The 22604-nt window shown below is 43.7% G+C and overlaps 1 protein-coding gene across 1 annotated transcript; it reads right to left on the minus strand.

Moving 5' to 3' along the window:
* Positions 1-347: 347 nt before the first annotated feature.
* On the minus strand, positions 348-22337 carry CIMAP2 (ciliary microtubule associated protein 2). Its single transcript, XM_066626324.1, has 10 exons — positions 22288-22337; positions 19017-19104; positions 16205-16375; positions 14904-15026; positions 11761-11880; positions 8753-8896; positions 7210-7374; positions 6474-6602; positions 2372-2502; positions 348-402 (listed from the first exon to the last, which is right to left on the minus strand). The coding sequence occupies exons 1-10, from the start codon at positions 22335-22337 to the stop codon at positions 348-350; spliced, it is 1176 nt and encodes a 391-aa protein (XP_066482421.1).
* Positions 22338-22604: the final 267 nt, after the last annotated feature.

The raw sequence follows: 22604 nt of genomic DNA on the forward strand, positions 1-22604 counted from the left end.
AACAAAAGGAACCACTCCTTGGGTAAAAGAAATACACTGATAGAAAGTGCTTGGGTTGAGCCATTTAATATTGACAGTGCAGTTGTTTTAAAAAGCGTGCATTTGTCAAATTGCACCACATGTCTGATTTTGGATGGTATAAGTACAGTAATCACCAGCAGTGAAAAGATGATTGCAAATGTGTATGGGATTACATTGGGAGAGCATCAGTATAGCAAGTGTGTAGGTGTCTGTACTTGTTGGATCTGTGCACTTTCATTAGCAGAATCTTCCTTGAAAATTAAGTATAGAAATGCAGCTGATGTCTGCTTGATTAACTCTGCATTGTTACAGGAAGCAGCAGTGACTCAGGCAGTCGCTGGATTGTCCCAGTGGCCTTTATTAACAGGAGTGATCCGCTCTCTGAAAAAGAGAAAAGAGCACACCAGCAAAGTCATGCATTTTGTCCTGCTTCCTCCAAGGAGCTCACAGCCGCAGTTTAGCCTCTCACCAAGCCTAAGCTAGACAGAGAGGCTTGCTCAACACCCTCTAGTAGGCTGAACACAGGTTAGAACTTGCTTAAGCCACAGTTGGCAGATTTACCAGGAAAAGATGTCCACTGGAAGGAAAGCAAGGTGAAGTAACACCTCACATTTGTGTAAAGGATGAACGGTAAGAAGAACCATCCTTGCTGTTCTCCTTCGGCTAGTCACTTCATAGCAAAATTTTTATGTTACAGAAAATGTGATTCCTGCAAGCACCCCTAAGTAAATTCCAACTGTGGCTCTCTAGGCAGCTTTGCAATCCTTAAAACACAACAAAGACACATGCTTTCTACGAATATTGAAATAAAAAGGGCTTGACTGCATCCTATTCCTTCCTTATGCAGTATGGTTACAAAATTGGCTTGGTGTGTTTCTGAAGGGTTGAGAGAACTTTGCTATTCTGAAGGATGCTGCTGCTTGCCTTGTAGATTCCAATTACAATGGGGTGAGTGAAACATCTTCAGCAAATGCCATCCCATCCCTCTCTGTGGGTCCCTGCCTCTCAAACAGCATTGTGCACCCATTGCTTCATGAGACTCTTCTTAGTCTACACCAGGCATGGGCAAACTTTCAACTTGAAGGATCCTGGACCTTTAACAATTGTATAGAAGAGGAAATTTCATCAGGTGCAGCTTGTCATCTCACAGATGTTGAAATTCTCTCTTACACAATCGTTAAAGGTCCAGGATCCCTAAAGTTGAAATTTTGCCCACCCCTGATCTAGACCAGCGGTTTTCAACCAGTGTGCCACAGCACATTGGTGTGCTGTGAAAGGTCCACAGGTGTGCTGTGGGAGTTTAGAGCAGTGCACTGAATGTCACTGAAAAACCCTTCCTGCTTCTGCAGCTCTGTTTCTAGGGTAACTATCTTTACTTACAAATTGTCTGTGCCTCTACAGAAAGTCACCCTAGAAACAGAATTGCAGAACCCGGAAGAGCCTCCCAGAAGTCAGAAATGACATCACAAGAGGTGAAGACCATAGAGAAGATCATAGAAGTCAGTGTGCTGTGAAAAGAAAAACATTGAAAATTGTTGGTCTAGAACAGTGGCTCCCAACCTGGGGGTACCAACCCAGGGGTACATGCCAGGACCTTTAGAGGTACTTGCAAAAGAACTGAATAATGGCAGGAAAAGACAGGTCTGTATTGGAATGCCTTATGGGGCTGGCAAGGCAGAAAGGAACGCAGCTAGCTGGCTGCAAAAGCCCTACCAACCTAGTTTTTGGTCATCAATTTGTGTATTATCACATATGGATCAGTAGTTGAAAACATATAAATTTGAAATAACAGCAATTATATTAATTATAAATATTTTGCTAATATGAGGGGTACAATTATGGAAATGGGCTGCTAAGGGGCACGCAAGTGAATAAATGTTGGGAACCACTGGTCTGGAAGACCCTGAAAAGAAACCTCCAAATACTAGTAAAAAAGCAAGCTGCATTCCAGACGTGGTGTGCAACCTAAAAACTTGCCTAATCCTATCTTGCGCTGGAACAGGCAGGCCAGGAGGCCTGCGCTGCATCCAGCACAAGGTAGGTGCCCAAAGTGGCTCAGCTGGAGGTAAGGGGAAACTGTTCCCCTTCTTTCTGGGTAAGCCACTGCAGCCCCCATAGGTCTCCTTGGTCTTGCGCCACCTCCGGAGATGGCAAAGTCTGAGGAGAGTGGAGCAGCTTGCAGCCGCTCCACACTGCTCAGGAATGGGGGCTGGGATTCGGCATAACTGCCGGGTCCCAGCCCTGCCTCAGGATTGTGCCCTTAGCCAAACATTTTACTTTGCTTGTAGACGTTTGAGGGGATTTTTAAAAACCAATGGTCTGCCTTGTACATTTGTAAGGTTTTACTTACTGTAAGCACTTGTCCCTCTCCAGGTTACTAAGGTAACGCTGTGTTTCACTCATGTAAAGTGAGCCGTATCTGATCTTCTTTGGGTATTTCTCGTGCTTTGTGGTATCATAGCGTCCAACTCCAACTGGGTTCTGTTAACAGAAGAGTAGACAAGCAGCAGCTTGGGACATTATGAAAAGTGTGGACAAGCAGATCCCTGGATTTGTCCACCTCTGAGCTTTCATTGGGGAGATGCACAGACTTAAGGTATGCCTAAAGCTGTATGCGTCCCTTATGTGCAGGCTTGCTGCAGCAGTGCCAAAGGTGCTGCTTCAGCAACTGCTGCTATTCCTCCTCGTATCTGAATCTGCTCAGTGTTTCTGGAGTGAAGCTCTTTGTGAATTTTCACAATTAGCTTGGTACCCTTTATCACTTATGATCAGAATCATCAGCCACACCTTTATGAGATTTATAAACAAATGGAAGATTCTCTGGCTTTGTGATTTCAAAGTCTGATGGTTTGCATTATCATAATACTTTACGCTACTCTGCCCTGCTGCTTTAAGAGGGCCAGAAGTTTTTCTTTCAAAGAACATCAGTATTCTTGCAGTCTCTCACACAAGTTTGCCTCTGTTTCCTGCCCAAACCTGGACACTGTGCCTCTTGTATTTAACATAAAGTTTAAATAGTGTATATAATAGTTGATCTATGTATTTATTGAATCAGTACTGTACAATCCTTCAGCTTGAGTTTCACCAGACAGGAATGTAGCAGTTTCATCTAAAATGTGGTGACAGGGAAAATTGCTATTAAAATTGCAGCTACCTTTTTGTTAGGATGGAGTAAATGTTCTTCTACTAATACAGGTACAGCAGAAATCTGTCATCTTAAAGTGACAGCTGGAGATTTGACTACTCATTTGAATCAAGACCTCTGGTGATGCCTCTCTTTATGGATTGTGCGTGTGGTTTTTTACACACACACACAGAGTGTATGTGTGGCCAGTGAACTGCACTACAAGATTAACTCCCCTGTTGCAATAAACTTTCAAACCAGCTGCAGGCAAGTTCACTGCTCCAGCAACATGATCAGTGAAACTTAATCAGAGAAGTTCCCCATCAATTTACAAAAGAGCCTTCATTCTTGACCTCTTTTAACTTCTTTGCTCTCCAGCATCAAGGGGAAAAAACCTGCCTGGGAGTCCGTACCTGTTCCCTAAGCAGAAGTGAACTCTTTCAAATGAAAGCTTTCCCTGACTGAGTTCTTCCAGCTTTGTTCTGGTTCACCACAGGAACCCAGAAAAGATGAATATAGATGATACAAGAGAGGGCATGAGGAGGAGGAAAAGTGCCAGAACCACTCCTTTGGCACATCATTTTAAAGGTGTTTAAGCCTATCAGCAAAAGAAATGTGACAGTATAGAACCTCATAGGAACTCTTCAGTCCACACAGAGTAAGGTGCATTTGAGCCCAGCTGAAGACAAAGGATTGAAGTGAGCACTGTGCAGGCTGATGCTATCCATGTTTACTGATAAATGTCAGACTTCCAGGTAAGCACACGTATCATTGTGATCTGACTCTACTGTATAGTAGCCAAAGAACAGTACAGTATAAGAAAACTGGATACAGTGTCAGGTGCAAGATGGCAGAGCTGAGGCACGGTGACCCCAGATTGTAACCCAAAAGTAAAGGCCACTGGAGCAACACATAAGCATAGTGGAAAAAAGTCTGCTTAGAAAGAATCATTTTGCAAATCTGAAGCACAGAAAATAGTAAAAGCTGCTTGATTTTATTAAAGGCAATAAGCTGACTGAGGCTGGAACTTTGGAGCTTCAAAGGCTGTGTTACACACTTTGGAATTTAGTTTAGATAACAGTATCAGGCAATGGCTGGAGATGTAAGCCTTGGCAGAAGTTAAACACACCTGTGTCCCCCAGAAAACTCTGTAACTATACTTTCATGCTGTTAGAGCAAAAGCATACATATGGAGACCAAGTAATCTTTGATACCAAACCAAAGTATGTACCCAAAGTAAAAGCTCACAATAGTTATATACAATTAAGACCAAGAAGTCAAATTGTTTGATTTTAGTGAAACTGTTAAAGGAAGTTTAAAGGTCTTTGCTTCGCAGAGGTTTGCAGAGGGCCCCACAGTGTTTTACTAAAACCAAGAGAAGAAATGCAGAAGAGATAAGTGGCTCATGCAAGGCCATCCTAATTAGGATGAGACTGAAGGGGATGTATGCCAAGAAATGGGTCTGAAGTTCTGCCAAAAATGAGGTCTTCACACCTGTGTTTAAGTGTTTTTGTGTTCTCTTTTAATGAGGCTAGTGAGAGGACTTGTCAGTTAATTTCTAATTGGAATGATACATGTGAGTAAGGGTCAGCACTGGGTCAATACTGGATAAAATGATATTATAGCAACACCTGCTGGTTCTTGAAAACTGTAATTCAATATGTTTAATTGCTTAATTTTACCTTTTATGGGAACTGTAACCTGAAACAAGCCTATCAGGTGTCTCTAAAGTTATCTATAGCCTATTAAGAGGTAGCCCCATCTATGATGTCAAACTTCAGCCAATGATTTCAGATTTTCAAACAAAGGAAACAGAATGGTATAAAGGGTCCAGTTAACATTGGGAAATTGCTCTCATGCTTTGAGACATTAGTCCCAAGAGATGCCCATTGCTTGCAATGAAATAAAGTCAGCAAATGATCACCCTTGAGTACTGAGTCTTGCTTTCTTGAACCCTGCAACAGAGCCAGTGCAATGCTTGCATCCATGCTATAGGGGTCAGTTTGTGCGTGCTCCATGTAGAAAATAATTTGGAAAAATCATAGCATTCATATCTTAAAAATTAAGCAAGAGTTCAGTGTAGTCATGGCATTTGATTATTGTTCAGTAATTAAAATTCTAGTGAGCTCTGTTTAAACTGTAAATATGTACAGTTGTGGATTGACTGCAGGAGGTATTCCTCCAAAAGGGACTGTTGCAATGAGGTCTCACAGTGAAATTTGTGATATAGTGAGTCAAATGGAGAAATACTTAAATCCATAAGTACTGATACAACTATAGCACACACAGGCACACATCTATAAGCCATACCAGGTCAGTGAAAACTGCTTCCATATAGCACTGTTCATCAGAGTCACAAAACTCAAATTGCATGGACAGTTTCCAAGCTGTACCAATGGGGTTCATGGGGTAAGGAGACTTCAAATGGCATGCCCCTGATGTCAAAGGTTATCTCATGGCAGTTTTCAAAAAAGTGACATGTGGCGGGTGGACCATTTGCATTGGTTGCAGTCATCTCTGCTTCAGTATCGTCCAGGCTAGATACCTGTCACGCATTATACATGAGAATGCCTTTGCAAAAACGTTTGCAAACAACAGCTGGTAGTGCCTGACAAAATCTCTCCTCTTATGCCTCGTAATGGCTGTGAACAATTATTTTAGACCTGTTTCAGTGTCTTCTTGAAGGGCGTGCTATATTTTGTTGTGACAGCTATTGGCTGGTCTTATTGTTTTATATCCTGCTTTTGTGCTCCTTTTATTTTGGTGGTTTTGTACTCTTTTGGGGGGGGGGGTCAGAAGTCTTTTTTTTTTTTTTTTTTTTTAGCTACCTGGAGGCCAACTGATAAGGTGGAATAAAAATGCTAAAAATTAATAATTAACCCCAACACCACACTCCAGAGTCCTCTTTAATCAGTTTTGACTGTGAAATGAAAGGCATGACGGGTCTGATCTCAAATTAACTGTGTTGTCTTTAACTGGTCTGCACAGATGAAGCAAACATGAAATTTAACATTTAGTTTACGAAATGTAGGTTCTCCCTTCTCTCTTTTTAGGCCACCTTTCTCCCAAAGAGCTCAGGGTAATAGGAAGATAAGGGGAAACCATGCATAGCAACCTGTTAAGTCTATGTGAAGAGAGAGAACTGGTCCAGTCACCCAGGAAATTTTGTGGCTGAGTGAGGAGGATTCAACCTGATCCCCCTGATCTAAAATCCACTTCCAACTGCAACTCTGTGAATATAATTCATAAAAGTAGTACAAAAGTATGCTTAAAAGGGAAGAGAAAAAAGAGAAATATTGTTGGGTGCCACTCTTGTCTTTCTACTTACACTACTTCCAAAAAAGAGCTGGTTTGCTTTTCTGTCAAATCTTTTCGCTCCTATCCAGAATGGTGGTTGATTTTCATATTCCTTTCTCTGAATAGGCTTTATGTTATATGAGCCTGGTGCTGCTCTGAACTGGAACAAATCAATAAGGAATTACTTTCAGTAACTGAGGAGGAGGAATAATAATTACTATGATTTTGTAATGACACCAAAATTATGGAGTGCCCTCCCACAAGAGATTTGGCTGGCCAAATAGCAACAGGTGAGTGGTGTAGATCTTTTAGAACATATGGGAGATGTTTGTTGAAATCTATATTGTATTCATTATAGTAGATTAGCTAACATAATCTCACAATATGGATTAAACTCTGCCCGAACCCAGTTTGACCCTGGTTATATTATTTGTTGCTTTCATATCTACCAATCCTAAATCTATCTAAAATTGACTGAGAATACCACCAGAGATGAGCTGGGACACCCCATGCTCAACTGTACAAACACCCAATTTGTGTTTTGTGCTTTTAAACAGCAACATGTACAGTGCAATTCTATAAATGCCAACTTAGAAGTAAGTCTAATTGAATTTAATGGAACTCACTCCCAGGAAAGTGTTTATAAGACTGCTACCTTAGGGAGGAAAATGTAATTTTTGGTCCTCTAGTACTATCCCAGCCTCATCACAGTGTCTCAGAAAACCAGCATTTGACTAGCTACTGGAGAACAGCAGAGTTTCACCTACATTTTCATGTGGACACTGGCCAACAGTGGTCCAGAAAATCCGTTCAGTTGGGCAGCCAGGATTCCGAGGGAGGGTGCTGAAAACACCATGTCTCTTTTTGTCCTTTGTCTCCAGTTCATCCAGGAAGCTTTTAATGTTGGAACTGCCCAATTCAGTGGATTTTTTCTAGCAACCAATAATGGAAGAAATATTTGCTTTGTGAAAAATGTTTGTAGTAAATATGTGGGGTTTCAACAGTAATTGAACAGGTCACTTATAACTATTCCTGTTTGTCTACCCTCATACAACATACCCCAAACCCTAAAACCTCCAGGGTCATCTGAACTAGAATTGAATTGGGTCCAAAGATGTTACTTCAAATAACCAGCTAGCCTTGGGACTAGCATTGCTATATATAGTACATTTTTTCTGTGCTTCTCGGGCTACAAATCCCCCCACTCAGGAAAAGGGATTACTTCTCTGTCAGGATTAATATTGCTAAGAAACGATCCCTAAAGTTCACATGGCCTCCTAAGTGGTCAGTCACTTGCATCTTTTAACTTGTTCTCCTGCTGCCATATGGGAACAAATGGTCCACATTTCAGGGTTGTTATAAGGATGGTTGACATAACTATGCAAAGTACTTTGAACACTTTCAAAAAGTGGCATCATCATAAAAATTGTGATGCAACTAAGGTTGCAGTTATCAGTCTGTCCGAGTCCTTGTCAGATGTTATGAAACTGCAGAATCTCCATGGGTTCGCAAAGTCCAGAAGTGTGCCAGCAAGCCCTGTCTGTGCCACTGATATGCTCTGCAGTGGCCCCACCAGCCTGCCATGTTTACAAAACAATCTGGAGTAACATCAGCGGTTGGGCAGGTGGGACTACAGAGCACATTGGTGGCAGGCGCAGAGTTTACCACCATGCTCCTAGACATCATAAAGCTATGGAGATTTCATAATATCTAAAGAAGACTCTGGTCTGGAATAATTCTGTTAACATTAGTCAACTATTATAGCTGCCAAGAAGTTGCTTCCGTTGGAAACTATGACTATCTGTGAACTTCCAGGTGCTATCAAGTGAAATACGTTTGCAGCCTGTTAGCATCTGCTCCCTAATGAGTCCACTGGGCCCTTCAGTGCTGAATATTTATCTCACCTTGGTTTGGACTGTTAGAAACATTAAAAACAACATTGCAGTGTGTACATTTGGACTCTTACAAACACTCTTTTAAAACAAGCAATTTACAGACTTTTGCACCTCGAGAGTGTGTTCCTTTCTCCCCAAAGAAGATCTCAAAGGTTGTGAGCAAAAATGTAAAATAGGAAGTTGTTTGTTTTTGTTTTGAGAATAAAGTATCTCATTTTTTTTAACCGCTCCCCCAAACTCTTATTGAGTTCCATTATTACAAAAAGTGGGGATTTAAAAGGGGTGGGGGAGGAAGGACTTGCTGAGCTTCTGAAAGCTAGCAAGTCAAACTGGGGGCTTGCAACGCTGCACTGTCTGAATTACTTCCCAGCACCATGATGCTCTGGAAAGCTCTTGCAAGCAAAGATGAGCATACATCCACTGCATAATGTCCAGAAATCATAGGCTTTGTCCTGTCTCCTGTAAAGGTTTCATACGGGCCTCTCGTGCTGACGACTCGTTTCAGCATCTCGTTCATGCTGTCTTTCATGTTGTAGGTACCTGGTCCCAAACCGCTTCCCTAAAATCAATTGGGAATAAACAAAGGATAAGGGCTACACACTTTAAGCAAGGTTACAATCTGTTGTGTTGAGCAGGAGAGACCATGACTCAGTGGCAGAGCAGAAGGTCTCATGTTCAATCCCTGGCACCTCCAGGGATGGCTTGTCTGAAATCCTGGTGAACCACTGCCAATCAGAATGGACAATACAGGCCTGCCCCCATATCTCTGGGGGATCTGTTCCAGGGAACCCCTGTGGACATGGAAACCGTGGATACAGGAGACACCTGTATTAATACCACTGTTTCTTGCTTTAAACAGGGCACTATAAGCATTCAAGCTTATAGCAAGAAGAGAGCAGGCTGCTGGCAGCCTGAATGCCTGATGAAAATATGCTAAACAGATAGCATAGCATTAGGTCTATTTTCATCAGGGATTCAGGCTGCCAGCAACTTGTTCTCTTTGCACTACAAGCTTGAATGCATATAGCACCCTGTTTAAAGCAAGAAACACCAGTAAGCCTTTAAAGAACATTAATGGTCACACAGACCCTCCCCAATCCACAGATAACTGAAACTGTGGTGTGCCCCAAGGATCTGTCCTGGGACCAGTGCTTTTCAACCTCTTCATAAATGACCTGGAGAGAGGGGTGGGCAGTGAGGTTGCAAAGTTTGTGGACGACACCAAACTTTTCCGATTGGTGAAGACCAGAAGTGATTGTGAGGAGCTCCAGAAGGATCTCTCCAGACTGGCAGAATGGGCAGCAAAATGGCAGATGCACTTCAATGTCAGTAAGTGTAAAGTCATGCACATTGGGGCAAAAAATCAAAACTTTAGATATAGGCTGATGGGTTCTGAGCTGTCTGTGACAGATCAGGAGAGAGATCTTGGGGTGGTGGTGGACAGGTCGATGAAAGTGTCGACCCAATGTGCGGCGGCAGTGAAGAAGGCCAATTCTATGCTTGGGATCATTAGGAAGGGTATTGAGAACAAAACGGCTAGTATTATAATGCCGTTGTACAAACCTATGGCAAGGCCACACCTGGAGTATTGTGTCCAGTTCTGGTCGCCGCATCTCAAAAAAGACATAGTGGAAATGGAAAAGGTGCAAAAGAGAGCGACTAAGATGATTACGGGGCTGGGGCACCTTCCTTATGAGGAAAGGCTACAGCGTTTGGGCCTCTTCAGCCTAGAAAAGAGACGCCTGAGGGGGAACATGATTGAGACATACAAAATTATTCAGGGGATGGACAGAGTGGATACGGAGATGCTCTTTACACTCTCACATAACACCAGAACCAGGGGACATCCACTAAAATTGAGTGTTGGGCGGGTTAGGACAGACAAAAGAAAATATTTCTTTACTCAGCATGTGGTCGGTCTGTGGAACTCCTTGCCACAGGATGTGGTGATGGCGTCTAGCCTGGATGCCTTTAAAAGGGGATTGGACAAGTTTCTGGAGGAAAAATCTATTATGGGGTACAAGCCATGATGTGTATGCGCAACCTCCTGATTTTAGAAATGGGCTATGTCAGAATACCAGATGCAAGGGAGGGCACCAGGATGAGGTCTCTTGTTATCTGGTGTGCTCCCTGGGGCATTTGGTGGGCCGCTGTGAGATACAGGAAGCTGGACTAGATGGGCCTATGGCCTGAGCCAGTGGGGCTGTTCTTATGTTCTTATGAAACAGCAGATACTGGATCTGCTGATATGGGGGCCCACCTGACCTGAGCTAGATAGGCTATACTCTTGATTCAGTATGAACTTCATGTGGTCCTGATATTGCTGTAGTTGTACACAACCACTAGTGGTCCTGAATAGGGGATGTGCAGTTCCATCTGCATCACAACAAGAGGCAATCAGATGAGTATTGGAGCACAGATGCAAAATTATAGCCATCTGCAGTATATTAGCTGCACAAATAGAAAACTGCATCCATGGTGCCACTCAAAGTCAGCTCGGGTTCATTACTATTTTTTTTTGCATGCATCTCATAGTGGTTACCATCTGTCTCCCTGCAGCATCTGGATGCAGCAACTACCTGCTGGATGCTTGCTTTTCTGTAGTGAACTAGCTTGGTCAAGTGGCTGCTGCATGGCTTACAGCTTGCTAGAGACAGCAGTTACCTCTTGGTACAGCACTGTAGGGGTAAAAACCCTGAAACCCCTGATGAACACAAAACAGCATGGCTGAACACAATGGGGTGAAAGCAGCCCAGTTCTGTTTTTCAGTGGTCCTACCTGACTGGCCCTGCCTTTCTCAGTAAGTGGAGGCACACTTGTTATGAAATAACTTGGGGGCATGTGGCACAAAAGAGTAGACAGACTAGATAGGCTATACCCAGAGTGATGTATCAATTTGCATGTCGATTTGTATGAGACCAAGGTTCAAATCCTTGCGCTCAGTGTGAAGCCTGCTATGTGACCTTGGGCTAGACATAATCTCTGGGTACCACTTCCCAAGATCGTTGTGAAGATAAAATTTGAGTTTCCTCAAGCTCATTGGAGGAATGGCAGGATAAATAATAGCCCCCAATCAGGCTTATGATGGAATTGCCCACAATGCTTCTTTGCTTTCCCAATGCAATGTGCTGGCAGCAGAAGTTTTCCCTGCAAGTAGCCTCGAAGCATACAAGTGTTCCCAGGACCTGCACATAGGGAATCTCATTCAAATGAAGAAGAGGAGAAAGGCACTAATAAAACAAAACCACCCAAAGTACTTGGTTTAGTTATTATTGCCATAAATCTAGAAAAGGTTGAGATGGCATGGCCCCAAGGACTCATTCAGTGACTTAGCTCTTCCCTTCTATGGGATTCATAATTACCAAACAGGAAGGCCACAGGGATAAAGAGCAGCTGAGTGAAGAATTAAGAGCTCAAGCTTGCCATGTTGGGAAAGTTGAAGCATTTTGCAGTTTTACTGTCCATTATTCCAAGTGCAGTCACACAGCGTTTTTCCTGCAGGGCATAAGGGTTCCCATAGGTTCCTGGGCCAGGGTAGCATTCCTAGAAGAGAAAGGAGAATCAGTAAGAGAAAGAAAACACTGGGTAGACAATACTGCAACACAACAATGGTCCTCAGGTGGACCAGAGTGGGGCTGGAGTCCACTGGACTAGAGTGGGGCTGTAGAGTGGGTCCCTCGTTCAGGGGTATCAAACGTGTTTCATACAGTGGACCAAATAATATTCACTGCACCTGCTGAGGGCCAGTAGTGACATCATTAAGCAGGAAGTGGTGTCATTAAGCAGATGGTGGCTAGAAATACACACTTTTTTCTCACGTAGGAATTCTTTAGTTACAAATGGCAGAAGAGGAAAGCTGCAAATCTCGATCATATTTTCAAGATACGGGAGAGCTCAATTATCACACAACACCCTTTCATTAGCACCACTCCTGCCAATGCATCATTTTGCAGTTCAGGTGCTCTGTGAAGTGATGCCTCAGCAGAAGCGACACTGCTGAAAGGGCAGTCCACATGATACATGAATACCAATGGCAGCGTCTCCCTCTCAGCCCTCTTGGTCTGCTCCTTCCCCTGTAGCATTCCTTGTCTTCTGAGGCCTCCCTCCCTCCCAGAGTCTCGGCAAAAATGGTGCTGCTGAAAGGGTGGAGCTGTGAGAGCCCAGTTTTCACATGGGCCAAATAAAGAGCTTATGTGGGCCATATCTGGCACGCAGGCCTTATCCCTGCAGCCATGCCCTAGTTTTAGGCAGGCCCTCACTTGGTCAGCAACACTGACCAAGTGAGGGCTTCTACAGACAGGGCAGCTGTGTCTGTTCATTGAATGGTGGTGCGGAACATCTCTAGGTCTTATTCCCTGATATCCTTCAGATATTAGCAAGTGAATCTAGGTTTGGCAATGGGAGGCACACTAATGCAATTATGGATAATGCTTCACTTATACTATTTCTGCTTGTCATATTGCTTTTAAAGACACAGTGGCTGTGTCAGAGAAAAGCAGACAACCCTAGGAACTTGCTGTTCTCAGCCACTGCTACCAAACCGGTTCTTCTCTCCAGCAAAGAAAACAGCTCAGGTATTTGCAGGTTAGTATTGTTGGCATCCTTCAGTCTCGGAAGACTATGGTATTGCGCTCTGAATGGTGGTTCTGGAACAGAGTGTCCTCTCCAGTGCGCGAAGCCTGGGTAAAGTAGGTATGGAGGATAGGCTGTTACCCATGCAGCAAATCCCCCCTCTCCACTGAAATGGTCCAATGAAATGGTCCAATGAAATGGTCGCTGAAATGGTCCAATGGAAAGGCAGAAGCCAATACGGTTGGTTCCAGCAACGTTGCAGGAGTTGCCAGAACGTGACTGTGTTCAGCCATGAACTGCCTCAGGGACTCCGGCTCCGGATTTTGCCTCGAGGTTGACTCCTGAAGCCTTTTCCATAACTGGATGTAGCCACAAGGCAGTGGAGGTTTGGGATCAGAGTTTTCCTTCTCTCAGATGAGCTGCCTTTTCAGGCTGACGAGTCCCATCTACCCGGTGGCTGTTTAGTCGCTTCTTACGACAAGTACAGCCAAACTGAGGGCCTATTCTTATCCCCAGCCCCCAGGGGACAGGTTAGTAAAGACTCAGGAATCTTCAGGTATTGTGAGAAAGTACCCTTTAAGTCCTGAGCTGCCTTCAGTTGCTATGATGATAAAACTGGAAAGCCTGTCATGGGGGACATTTTGATACAGAGCAAGTGGAAAACAACTGGGGTTTCCATTTGGAATGAAGAAACACTTTTGGGACACAGTGTCACTGTAGGCATTTGGAGGGCTGGCTGTCTTTTCAGCAGTGTTAATTAAGATGCCTTTTGCCTTCTAGTCCACTGTGAGTCACCCTTGCTTCACAGAAAGTGGTGCTGATCTAGTGGATTTTTTTTATACCAGTTCTAAACCACAGAGAGCAGCCAATGTATCTGTGTTTTCCCTTCCCAAATTCAGATGAAATAAAAGGAATATTGATATAAATTAGAAAACTTCTTTAAAAAAAACCCACACAGAATCACTCAACTCTTTCCATTGAAGGTATTATCTGACAAGTAGGGATTTCAGATTTCTTTATGGGTTGCTAAAGCAGTGTGATATGATAGGAACAGAGGAAGAGGTGCCCACAAATTACAGTACAGAGCACATGATTATAACACAAATCCAATATCACCCCTTTCACTCACTGCAACCTACTGATGTGTTACTAGACAAAATGGTGGTGGTTTAGTCACTTTATGGTTAGAAGTGAACCATGGTTGCCAGATCTTGACCCACATGAGAGCCCCCTGTACAGTGATGGAGAGATACCATCCAACACCAAGTAGTGTTTGGCTTGCATGTTCTTAGGCTAAAGCGCCCCAAAGGCACCTTACAGGAGTCATTAGTTTAATTGGCTTCATAGAATTATTAGTTTAATTGGCTTTCATAAAACATCTCCTTTGTTTGAACAATTTTAGGCACAATGTCAGAGGAAATGTAGCAAGAGTTGATCAAGAAGGTAGCTTTCAACAAAGTAGTGCAATATACCAACGTAATAGTTCTAATTAGAAAACACTGTGCAGGTTCAGATGAAACTTTATGCCCCATATTCACTCCACTCCCTTCCTTAATCATGGGACAGAAGAGCAATTCACCTGAAACATCCCTCTACATATGATTAAGAAAACTGATCTGGACTCCCTAGGAAGTGAGAGAAGGGGTAGAAAACTCATTCAGTAGGATCACACATGTCTTATTGCATGGGGTTGGTTTAGGGATAAGGTATCATCCAAACTCTGGCCTGTTGCTCTTCACCTAAGACCCCAAATTACTGTCAGTTGTTTATAACCATAAGACTTCGGGCATAAGCCTAAGCAGGTCTGCTCAGACGTAAGTCCTATTGTGTTCAATGGGACTTACTCCCAGGAAAGTGAGGTTAGGATTGCAGCTGTAGGTTTTAATTATGAATATATAGCCAAGTTCCACAATAAGAAGGAGGCTGGAATGCATAACTTGTCTTTAAATGTTTTTCAAGGGAGTTGTTTCTGCGAGGAGAGATTCAGTACCTACCCTGATACGGTCTTTAAACCTCACTTCTCCGGTATCAATTATTCCTTTAGTACTACGTGGATGCCTTTCCTGGAGTTCCAGAAAACTTTTGTACTCGTAAGTTCCAGGACCCAGGTTTTCTTTCTTGGAGAAGCAAAGAACAGATGCAAGTAGGGTGATGAAAGTGCATGGTGACTTTTTAATAGCCCTCCAATAGCAGAGGTGGATGCAACCATAACTAGAGTTGCCACCAAATTATCCCTAGTGCAAAATTTGAGGCAAATAGAGGGGTTCTTGCTTGCACAAAATATCTCACAAGTTTTGAAGGAGGCTAAAAGGGTGTCAGTAAGACGAGCTACATTCTCAGAGAAAGGGTTAGCCAATTTCTAGCATTCCCTCATGAGTCCTTTTGTCCACCCTCTCATGTTGCAGAATGGGTCAGCCAAGAGATCTGGAGGAGAAGCGCAACAAGAGCAGTTGTGGCTTCATTGCAATGGTAGTTCCTGACTGTTGGCCTACCAGGGCATGTGCTCAAGACCCATGACCCCAACAATCCACCCCACCTCATAATTGGCTGGTGCAGGACTTGCAGCAGCCTAGAAGTTGACTTAGGAAAATCTAGAGTCAACAACTAGGATGATACAATTTCCGTAACACGCAGTAGGAATCTACCAGGAGCTTTAAAGGGTTCCTGAGAGCAATTAGATCTGGGAAGAGAGGAGGAAGTGTTTGCGTTGTTACTTCCTCCTTCCTTCCCTTCCAGAGGACAATGATCCAACAAGCTCCAACATGGGGGACCACTGCCTGGAATTAAGCCCAAGTTGGAATGAGGATAAGAAACTACTCTTCCCTGACATCAGCCCCAGCATTCAGTAAACTGAGAGTAGAAGGCTGAGCCTGCAGGAACCAGCCAATTAGATGGGGTTATGCAGAGAGGAAGTGCACGTGCATGTACTAAGGGCTCAAGAAGGCCTTGCACACTCTGGTGCCAGCTCTACTTTTGTGGGGCTTCTAGAGATGCAAATGATTATCGGGTTATAAGCTGATACAGTTTTACTGGTTATCAAATCCAAGTCCTAAGCATACTTAATTGAAACCAAGGATCATGCTATGTGTTATGCTAAAGCAAGGACTTAATTCCACCTGAATTTGCAGACAAAAAATCATTCTCTGTTTGAACAATTATCTTCAATACATTGCCCAAATCAAGGCATTCTGGCATGTGGGCTCATATCCTCAAGTGAATCTATGCTGAACAGGTAAATAGTTGCAGCTCGTTATTCAACTAACATGAAGCAAAGAGACTGAAGCTGAGCACCTACCAGAGTTTTTTTCTTCTTGCATATATCCTTAAAGTTGAAATGTGGCATTTGAGAGAGTCTTGTTGATTCCTGGGCCTTTGCCCAGCTGGAGGTTGAAAGTCTTTTTTGCAAGGCGATGGCACTGAAACTTCCATAGTCAAGACTATAGGTGCCTGGTCCTAACTTTCGGTACTAAAGGAAGCATAGGGTATTATTATTATTATTATTATTATTATTATTATTATTATTATTATTATTATTATTATTATTATTGCATAAGTACAATTCCTTTGAAAAATCCCCATACTCTCTAAGAGAACATGGCTAGGGTTAGATTAGACCTGGTATGCTACAGAGCAGAGGCCCAGCTCAATAGGAGTTCCTTCAGCATTATTGTTATCTGAAAGTGCTTTGGTAGGAAATCTTGCCTATTCTGCTTTCCCTGTTTGATTTCTTTAATATTCCATGATATGGTCACCACTGCCTTATGATAAGAGGAAAGTAGTGGCCATCTTCCTATGCTGTTTGGAAATGTAAAACACAAGTAACTTGTGTAAGCAGAAGAACAGAGCAGAGTGGCCGTGAACTCCTATGTTCTGGTGTGGAATCCTTGGGACATTAGTGGGATCTTTTGGAAAACTTGGGTGAGTAAGAACCAAAGGGGAATGATAATATATGTGCCTGAAGTATGGGGTTCTGATTGTTAACATCTTGGACCTAAACTAGGGCTATCTCAAAATTGGGGGGGGGGGAGTGCACTTTGGTGCTAAAGAGGAAAGGGGGGAAGTGATAGCTTTACTGGTGGTGACAGCAGTATCACTCTTCCCTGCAGCTATTTTTTTTTTTTTAACTAGAGGATCCCATGTTCTGGAGGTCATCTTCAGGTGGCCATGGGATGAAGAACAACCACTGCTGCTGCAAAACAAGCAGCAAAGAAACACAAAACAAGTAAGGCTGTTCTACTTCCACCCATCCCTAATTCAAACCAAAAAGCTCTCATGAGGCCTCTTGGCTAATTCCATGCTCTTTGAGTAGTAAAAGACTTCAGGTGCAGTTGTGATTTCATCTGCGCTGTTCAAATCTCTCTTCTACTTTACAACAGTTTCAGAGAGAGGTTGTATTTCCCAAAACCTTTTGACACTTCAGATGTATTCCCAAACATGACATAACTTTCAAATTGTGTACATTTTGTATATGATGTCTTCCTTCTACTGTACAAAGACAAGGACATCATCATAAGTGTATCTTGATCATGCCCGAGCTTAGCAAGAAATGGAAGCCATTCTAGGCAAGACATCTGTGACTTGGTTCATAATACTGTTGACTTGTGAGGTTAACTGGTTACAGGAGCAGTCTACTCATGTGGACAATGTGGCATCATAACCCTGAACCACAAGAGATTGTCCCTTCCTTTCTGTGAATTGGAAAACTGCAGATATTAAAAAAGGAGGGCTGGCTGGTAAACTTATATGAAGTTCAAACATATATATGGGGTTTTAGTCAAAGAAAGTCATAACTAAGCACAATGGAAATCAGTGAAACAAGTTAGAGCCTTGGCTTCGAGCTGCTGTGCACTGCTGCAAACGTGCCATAAGGCACGTTTGTGAGCCTCACTGCTGGGCTACCGCCTGTGTTAGCCCAGTGCCAGCCGGTGTTGGCTAGCGCTGGCCTAGCACAGGACAGGCACCTATTCTCCGCTGGTTGGTGGTCTCACGGACTGCCAAGCCGCGGTAAGTGGGGGCGGGGAAGGGGTGGGGAGGAGGCATTCCAGGGAGGGGGGAGGCGTGGGGAGGGTGGCGAGAGGGCGGACAGGGAGGCGTGACGGGGAGGTAGGGGGTGGGGAGAGGGCAGGCGAGAGGTGTGCCAGGGGGAGGGATAGGAGAGGCAGGAGGCGGGTCTGGTGGAGCTCCGCTACACTGGGTCCTGTCCATTTGTGGAGGTCTCGGCGCCCGACACGAACGGCTTTACCACCAACCTTTACCGCCAACCCATTGCAGGGCTGCTTCCCTTACCTGGGAGAAGGGGACAAAAGTCCCCTTCCCCCGAGGTGCTGCCTGAGTAGCCTCAGGCGCACAGGATTTGGCGGCGCCCCGGGCAGCTCAGGATTGGGCTGTTAGGCTACAATCCTATCCACACTTTCCTGGGAGTAAGCCCCATTGACTAGAATGAGAGTTACTTCTAAGTAGACGTGCATAGGATTGGGCTCTTAGTCATTTCTAATGTAAGTCCTGTTAATTTCAGTGGGACTCAATCCATAACAAAATGTTTTGGATACAACCTATGGTGCATTGTGACTATGAGCTCCGTTTTCTTGTTCAACCACATTTTTTATTTTTCCTTCATTTACATTTTTTCAAGAATAAATTTATAAAATGAGAGGGGGAAAGATATGAGATCTATGCAGATAATAAATCATGATGCCATCACCTGAGCAACGGCCCATTGTATAAGGAGAAGCAAGTGTGTGCCACTCCATTCCTGCCCACCTGGCAAGCCATTCTTGCCTGAGCATGTGGAGACTGAACATCCAAGCCAGCCTGATAGCAGGTGATTGCAACACTGCTTGATGCTCTACCCTCATGTGGTTGTACAGACAGGTACATTTGGTGAGTGGGGACAGTGTGATGTATGCCCCCTCCTTCGTGTGAGATGAGCTGCGATCCGATCAGATCACCCAAATTATCCCCATGAGAAATTAGTTTCAAATTTTCACACATCCTTCCCATATAGTAAATGTTAATGGATACTCATGGGATCTTCCCCATTCAACCACCTATATAGTACATCTGATGAATACTTTGGTTTTGCGTTTATATGAGTTGCACAGACTCACCAAGTCTGACAAAACAACTTTGGAGTAAGGTGCCTGCAGGTAGGTACTAGGCCTCTTGACATCTGGATAAATTGCTGACACATCAAACCTAGCAGAAGAATACGAAGTCAAGGTGTTAAAGAAATTTGTACAGAAATGAACTGAACCTTATAAAATGGCTACCATCAATTGCTGCTTCATTGTTTGGAATAAATATAGAGTCGCTTCACACTTTAGATAAACCTGTTTGTGAACCTGTGTTTCAGAGCTCAGTCTCCCGTAGAATTCTGACACAGGATATACTATGTGTATGTCAGCATTTGGGAGTTTACTCTCACTTATGCCACATTGCATCTACCAAACTAAACTTTCTTGCTCTTCTTTCTGTTGAAGTTATTGTTACTTGTGTCAGATGCATAATGGTTTTTTAAAATCTCTTTAAAAAACATGTATTGTGAAATGGCTTCTTAAAGGCAATATGTTACCAGATTTCAGAAAGGTAGACACTTTAAGCCATTTCCATTCAATGTTGCACATACGCAACAGGGATCAAACATTTACACCTGTGGGCTGGGCAGAAATGGGTTTTTTAAAAAGTCATGATAATGGACAGTGCTGGCTTCAGGTCTAAGAGCTCCAAGTGTCTTTGCTGCGCCCCTGCTACATGCATGCCACAAAAGTCTGGTTGGTGGGGTGCCTCCCATGTCCGTCTGGATAAGAAATGGTATTATTGTTTCCTGTTCGGCCAACCATCATGTCCACAAATGGGAGCTTGCCCAAGAGATCCCTGCGAAGATAGACTTTCTAGGATAGAGCTCCCATTTCTGGATGGGAGGCAGAGGGAGTGACTCAGCTAAGAGAGGTTTTCTGCTGCTACAGGAGTCTGATGGCCCAAGGCAAACTGGGTGCTCCTGATGCCAGCCTTGATTATAGACATCGCACAGTAGAAGGCTAATTCCTTAATAGCATAACAGTTATGTTGCCAGCTAGAATTAACCAGATGTAGCCTTTCTAACTTCATTTAAAAATAATGGCTCGAAGCACATGATCTATTCAGTCATAGCACTGTAAGACTAGAAAGAATCTGATGGTCAGTAGGAAGTAAAGAATAAAAGAAAAATCAAAAAGATCACAGGATGAAAAGAATCCAAAGATCATCCAAACAAAGATTCTCTTCAAAGGTGGATCCCTCCAATTACATATTCACGTTCCACTCCCAACAGAGTAATCTGTTTATTTTTTATTATACAAGCAAAGAGAACGGATGGCATTTAATGTTAGCCAGGTTGGGCACTGACTGAAGATGCACACCCATCAGAGGTCTCTCCAGGTGGACCAACCCCTGAATCCGGGGGAGGGGAGGAGAAGCATTGGGGGTTAACCAGATTGACCACCTAGCCAGGCCAGGCCTTAAATCAGCACCAGTAGCAGTGGTAGCACCCAGTGCACCATCAGGGGACGCCAGAGGGTCTAGGGTTCTCACTAACCTGGTTATAGCACTGCCTGAATAGCCTCAGTATTGATGGGAGTGGTAGCCCCCCATGCACCATGAAGGGGTGAGGAGGCCACTACAGGCCCCCAACAGCTAAGAGAACTCTAGGACTGGCAGAGAAAGACCAAACAAGGTGCTCAAGGAAAATGGGGAGGGGGAGAATATGCTGAAGAAAACTTTGAAAAAACATTGCATGTTTCTTACATAGACATTCTATGTAATAGAGAGGAACAATTCAAACTACATGTACCTGAATAATCATGTGTGATTACTGCTCATGTACTGATTTCACTGCTTGTCTTGTGCTGGAAAGTCATAATTGGTTGTGGCTATCCAGTACATGCATATATAACAAAACAGATACATGCATAACAATCATATGCAATGTGGGCCCGGCCACCCACCCCCAACCCTCAACTTACTGCTCTAGATGGGTCCAAGGGGGGATGGGGTGCAGCAGGTTGGCCCATGGAGGGGCCTTAGCAAGCTCCCAGACAGGGCTGGGGGGCCCCAGAAGTCCCTGGCAACACACAGGGCCTCTAGAGCAGTGATTTTCAACCTTTTCCATCTCATGGTACACTGACAAGGCATTAAAATGGTCAAGGCACACCACCAGGCTTTTGACAATTGATAAGGCACTCCAGGGGTTTGAGTGCCCCGCTAGCCAGGGTGCTTGTTTCCAGCAGATCGGGACATTACAGCAGACTTTTTCCTACATTCATGTACTACTCATTCATGTAGAAAACATCACATTTGAAGTGGCTGCTAATTGAGACAAATGGGAAAAGAGGGCCTTAGGTCAATAGAAGAAAGCTGCCCTTGTCTATATATGGGAAAATATGTAAGTTTTTAATAGGTTATGCTAGAAAATTGCAAACTTAATTGTAATGGTTTGGGGGGGGGGTCAGTCGAGTCAAGAACCTCTATTGGCATTAAAACAATAATGAACAAGACATACAATCTACAGCAAGGTTCTACTCACACATAAAATTCAAGTTGGTGGAACACGTGAGGATGTTTTCCTTATGACAGCTAACAAAGGGGGGGTCAATCCATGGTTAGGCATGTGCAGATATAACTGGTATGTGTGAACTAAAGTGTCTTCTACTTGATGGTGAAGAGATACACTTTCTGCAAATAGCAGCCCAGTCCTAACCAAATTTCCAGCACTGAAATTGTTGTGCAATGCAGTTGTGAGGTACAGGAACAAATATTTTGAGGAGGTCTCCATGACTGCCCCCCACCAGAGGATGCAGCACATGCCCCATTGGCACAGCTGCATCAGTGCTGGAAAATTAGGGTTTGGCTATTTGGCTGCTCCTGTGATGTCTGTAGTGTGATTGTGTGTGCAAGAATATGTTTGCATTAGGTGTGTGATCAGGGTGTGACCATCACTTTGAAGTTTGAACCAACATGAGCATAAGAATCTGACCTCTGTGTGTGACTTGTACTTTCATGACTGTGTGTGGCAATCCACACAACCTCCTTCTGACTTCAGCTGGTGAACAAACAGCAGTTTAATTTTTAAAATACCAAGTGCTCTGATTACTCCAACAGTCCTCGAAACTGTGCCGTCTGGTTTTAATGCCCTTGTACAAAATTCCAGATATCTGGAAGTGGGCAGTAGTTACCCTGATGTGAAAATCACTCTGTATATGCTCAGAGGCACTCTGTCTTTCTTATTTCACATATCCCGGGATTAATCTTTGATAAACCGAGGCACCAATTATGCCCTGTGGGTAATAATAATAATTTTTTAAAATTTATGCATTCTCTAAAACGTTCTGAAGTTGCCTTTACCTTGTTGATTGAATCCCAAAAGGGTGCCCCTCGAAACCCTTTGTTTCCATTCTCCATCCTCCAGTGCCTTGCTTGAGCAGGGGAAGAGCCACCTTCCAGCTGGTTGCTGCTGCTGAGAAAAGCTCTGGAATGTCAGTGCCATGACAACCTGGGACGCTTCTATTACTGTGTGCCTGGAAGGGGCGGGTCTCAAGGGCAGCTTGTGAGGTGTGCAAAGCTTTGTCCATGGAGCAGGCAGCTGCCCTGCCTTGAGGTCTAACTCTGGTTATGGGGATAAAGGCAATGGTTGTAATTTAGGGCTCTCACTCTTTTGACTG

Source organism: Tiliqua scincoides, chromosome 4 (genome assembly GCF_035046505.1).
Source record: "Tiliqua scincoides isolate rTilSci1 chromosome 4, rTilSci1.hap2, whole genome shotgun sequence".
NCBI classification, from domain to species: Eukaryota; Metazoa; Chordata; class Lepidosauria; order Squamata; family Scincidae; genus Tiliqua; species Tiliqua scincoides.

Excerpts from the sequence above, each read along its gene's own strand:
- CIMAP2 (XM_066626324.1), bottom strand. The coding sequence starts at position 22,337 with ATGGAAACAAAGGGTTTCGAGGGGCACCCTTTTGGGATTCAATCAACA. Across the intron at positions 8,897-11,760 it reads GCTTCAACTTTCCCAACATG|GGAAGCGGTTTGGGACCAGG; the intron begins GCAAGCTTGAGC and ends AATTGATTTTAG. Across the intron at positions 403-2,371 it reads GAGAGGGACAAGTGCTTACA|AGAGCGGATCACTCCTGTTA; the intron begins GTAAGTAAAACC and ends TCTCTTTTTCAG.